This window comes from Octopus bimaculoides, chromosome 28, assembly GCF_001194135.2.
Source record: "Octopus bimaculoides isolate UCB-OBI-ISO-001 chromosome 28, ASM119413v2, whole genome shotgun sequence".
In the NCBI taxonomy this organism is placed as follows: domain Eukaryota; kingdom Metazoa; phylum Mollusca; class Cephalopoda; order Octopoda; family Octopodidae; genus Octopus; species Octopus bimaculoides.
The window spans coordinates 17,106,119-17,110,040 of NC_069008.1; the positions used below are offsets into that span (position 1 = coordinate 17,106,119).

At 42.0% G+C, this 3,922-nt stretch overlaps 1 protein-coding gene across 1 annotated transcript in view; it reads left to right on the forward strand.

Annotated features, from left to right (window-relative positions):
• The first annotated feature begins 37 nt into the window (after nucleotides 1-37).
• Nucleotides 38-3,922, forward strand: part of LOC106881811 (uncharacterized) — a 10,786-nt gene continuing 6,901 nt past the window's right edge. The window contains exons 1-5 of the mRNA XM_014932327.2: nucleotides 38-149; nucleotides 563-1,291; nucleotides 1,534-1,664; nucleotides 2,268-2,375; nucleotides 3,199-3,361. Coding sequence (XP_014787813.2) covers nucleotides 584-1,291; nucleotides 1,534-1,664; nucleotides 2,268-2,375; nucleotides 3,199-3,361 — 1,110 coding nt within the window. The 5' untranslated portion in view covers nucleotides 38-149; nucleotides 563-583. The remainder of the gene's footprint in view (nucleotides 150-562; nucleotides 1,292-1,533; nucleotides 1,665-2,267; nucleotides 2,376-3,198; nucleotides 3,362-3,922) is intronic.

Here is a 3,922-nt window from a genome sequence, read left to right on the forward strand (position 1 = left end):
TCTAATTAACGAACATTTCTTTTTTTTTTTTCAGCCATTTCAAAGGTTACAGAAGTTCCAGGCGTTTATTAGCCCTTGACCCCATTTCAGACAAACCCACACAAATCAACCCAACCCTTCTTCAGGCCAACACTAATGACGATTCACAGGTAAGGGATGATTGCCTTCACATCACTGGCCTATAATTAATAATTTTACTAAGTAGTTTGGTACGTTAAAATACCCTTTTTAGGTAAAATTACACAAATATTCTATAATTATAAACATAATTATAATCAGGGGTCAGCTAATTGCTTCGCCACACACCGAATTTAGAAATAGGAGTTAAAATGCCTTTTCTGCTATCATAAAAGATATATATAAACATATATATTTCTATATACGTGATCAAAACCATTCTAGCCATGACCATCCTGTCTTTATTTTATGTATTTATGACTTCATTGTCTTTTATATCCTTTTTAAAGACAATACAGTGTGACTTGAGGGATATATGACTGCTATTTCTTATCCGGATTTTCTCTCTCTCCTGTACATGCAGTTGTCTCTTCTTACCTTCCAGGGCAGCAGCTCTCCCAATCTGATGCGGAAGACCCCTCTTGGGTTTCGACCCGATTCGAAAACCATGAAGCTCAGCCCCTACAACACCTTGCCGCCGATCGCACGGTACCGCACCAAGAACCAGATGTCGACTGTTTTTGAACCGGAGAGCTGGACGCTACCCCGCAAGGATTTCGTGAACGGCCGAGAATACAGCTCGGGATATCTCGGCAAAACCGAGGACCCGAATTACCTGACCCGCCAGCAACAGCAGCAATCAGTGGCGCCAGGGGTAGCAGTTGAAAGCCAACGACAGCAGCGGCAGCAGCTTTCTCCGGACATTCAGCATGATGCATTCACGGAGAGCAACACACAAACTGACCATCCTCAGCAGAATTTAGTGACCGTCAACACTAATGTCATGACCACCCCTGCTGCTTCGGTCAACAACAGTGCTAGCACCACTGAAGATGGCCCCGCTCTCCACGTGCTTCATGCGGCTCATGCTGACCACATCAGTGACCGGCAGTATTTACTTGGATTATTACCAAAACTTCCATATCTACCGTCCGAACAGCTCCGGCTCAACGCGGACACGGAGATAAAACTGATGAAGATGCTGCACGATGAACTGGCCACCGTCCACCCAAACGTACTCAGGGAAATCTACATGATGCTGTGTACGTTTGACCGCCGACTGACCGGCTGGTGCCGGCTCCAGGACATCAGTTTCACACTGTCGAAAAAGAAGGTCAGTATTGGATTGTTGTTATCATCATCACTATTGTCACCGTCGTCAACATTATCATCATCAGCCTCATCACCACCCTATCATCATCATCATCGTCATTGTCATCTTCATCCTCATCTCCAATACCCCACATCACCACTACAACAAAATCTTAATCACCTCGTTATACACCCCCCCACTTTTTAAATTCCAAAATATTTTAATGTCCCAAATGTCTTTGTTTTTCTGACATGTGTATCCAGGTGACTGTTTCAACAGAGACTCTCAGACTTGTGGCATCTTTATTTGTGGCCAAAGACTGTCCAGGGTTGGTCAATTATGAGAAAATACTCTCTCTGTTTGGTGCAGCGCTAAAGTTTGGACACAACAGCAAGTAAGTTATACTAATATGTATACTGTTTATGTGTGTGTGTGTGTGTTATCATCATCATGTGCTATAGGGGGGGGCAGCCCTTTTTAGAGTTCCTTGCACCCCCGTGGTTTTAAGATCAAAGATGTCTAATCACCCGAAAAAAATGAAATAACTGTTGTTAGAGAATCGGTTCACGTTATGTTTATTAATATATTTGAATTAGTTTAAATATCATAACATCGTGAAATCAGGGAGTGTTTTTGTGGACACCCTGTATAGCACATATATATACGACGGGCTTCTTTCAGTTTCCCCTCTACCAAATCCACTCACAAGGCTTTGGTTGGCCCAAGGCTATAGTAGAAGGCACTTGCCCAAGGTGCCATGTAGTGGGATTGAACCCAGAACCATGTGGTTGCGAAGCCACATTACTCTTGCTAGCTACTGTCGGAATAAATTTTCATCACTCTCTGATATTTATTGTGTTTGTAACATGGCAAATCCATAAGAGATTTTATCACAAGACAAATACCCAAATAACCAAGCTATTGACAGTGTTTGTACATTAGATATGATACTGAGATAGCTATTTTTATGTTTGTTTGTTTGTTTTTTTCGTTGTAGTGTTGTAAGAAACCACGTTGAAAAGAATTCCATTCTCAGCCAGTTACAACAACCGGAAGATTCTCCACCGAAATATTTCAACAATACTCTTGAAAAACCAATTGATCTGTGAGTCAAAGATTTAGGCGTCGTTTCGTCTTTGATGAGGGGTGTGTGACCATGCTGGAGCACCACTGGTCTGACAGGTTTAGTTCTGTTTTCCATAAGGCAGGGTACATGTTCCCACTGGTGGTGGTGTGGGATTGTGGTAATATTTTAGCAGAGGCGTGAGTTACTTCAGAACAAGATGTATGTAATTAACTAGGGAGGAAAATTAGTAATTAAGTTTTAATTAAAATACCCTCTGTGTGTGTGTGTGCCCCATCATCATCATTTAACATCCACCTTCCATGCGGGTATGGTTGATTGATTTGACAGGAGCCGGCCAGGAATGAGTCTACACCAGACTTCTGTGTCTGTTTTGGGAGGGTTTTTACAGCTGGATACCCTCCCTAACAACAACCACCCCATAAAGTGGACTGAGTGCTTTTTACGTGGTACCAGCAGAGGTGAGGTCAGTTTTGGTGTGGTTTTTACAACTGGCTGCCTTTCCAAATGCCAACCACTTTACAGTGTGGATTGGACATGTGAGGGGTTGCTGAAAACTTCCTTGTTTTAAGGGTGTTGTGAAAGGCCTGGTCGGAGGCCCAATCTTCTGAGTTCTTTTACAGGGCTTAGAAAAACTGAAGGACCCCTGCAATAAGTGTGTGAGTCTGAGAGGGGAATATGCTGAATGAAATCATGTATTTAAGTGATCTTCCTCTGGTTTCTTTTACCCAAAACCAGGAACTTTCCAGCACCCCTTTGTATATATGTTTGTTTATGCATGTGTCCGAGTATATATTAAATGTATCCAAGCTGCTGTATATTTATGTTTTCCTTCCTTGACCAGTCCAAAAGGGGAATCTCCAATGCCCGACCAGGACATTGCTAAATTAATCCGCGCCGTTGAACGAGAACTACGACAGGTCAGCTACAACATAAATTTTGACAAGCTGGCTTCCAGCTTCCAAACTGAAGACCGAAATCACAGAGAGACCCTGTCGGCCGATCAGGTAGGTACCCGGGTGGATTTCTTATTTCTTCAAGGGTTGCATCAATGGTTGTTGTTGTTGTTGTTTAGCCATTGGTTGGTCTGACTTAACCCAGCAGACCTACGATCAAAGATGTTCCAAGCCTTGTCAGTGGATTTGGTAGATGGAAACTGAAAGAAGCCCGTTGCACGCGCATGTCTGTGTGTCTTTGTCCCCCACCACATTTGACAGCCATTGTTGGTGTGTTTATGTTCCCATGACATTGTGGTTCAGCAAAAGAGACCAATAAAATAAGTAAGTATAAGTGTTCTGCAGGGTTGCCTTATTTTTACCCTTAACTTAGAAATGGAGAAAGACATAATGCCAGATTTAAAAACAAATAGCCATTTGGGGCAAAAAATATGGTGGAAATACATGAAATTCTTTGAGCAGGCATGTGTCTTATGTAAAATCTGTGACAAGCTGACTGACGCTCAGGACGCCTCTGATATATATATACATATACATATATATATATACACACACACACACACACACACACATATATATATATATATATATATATATATATATATATATATA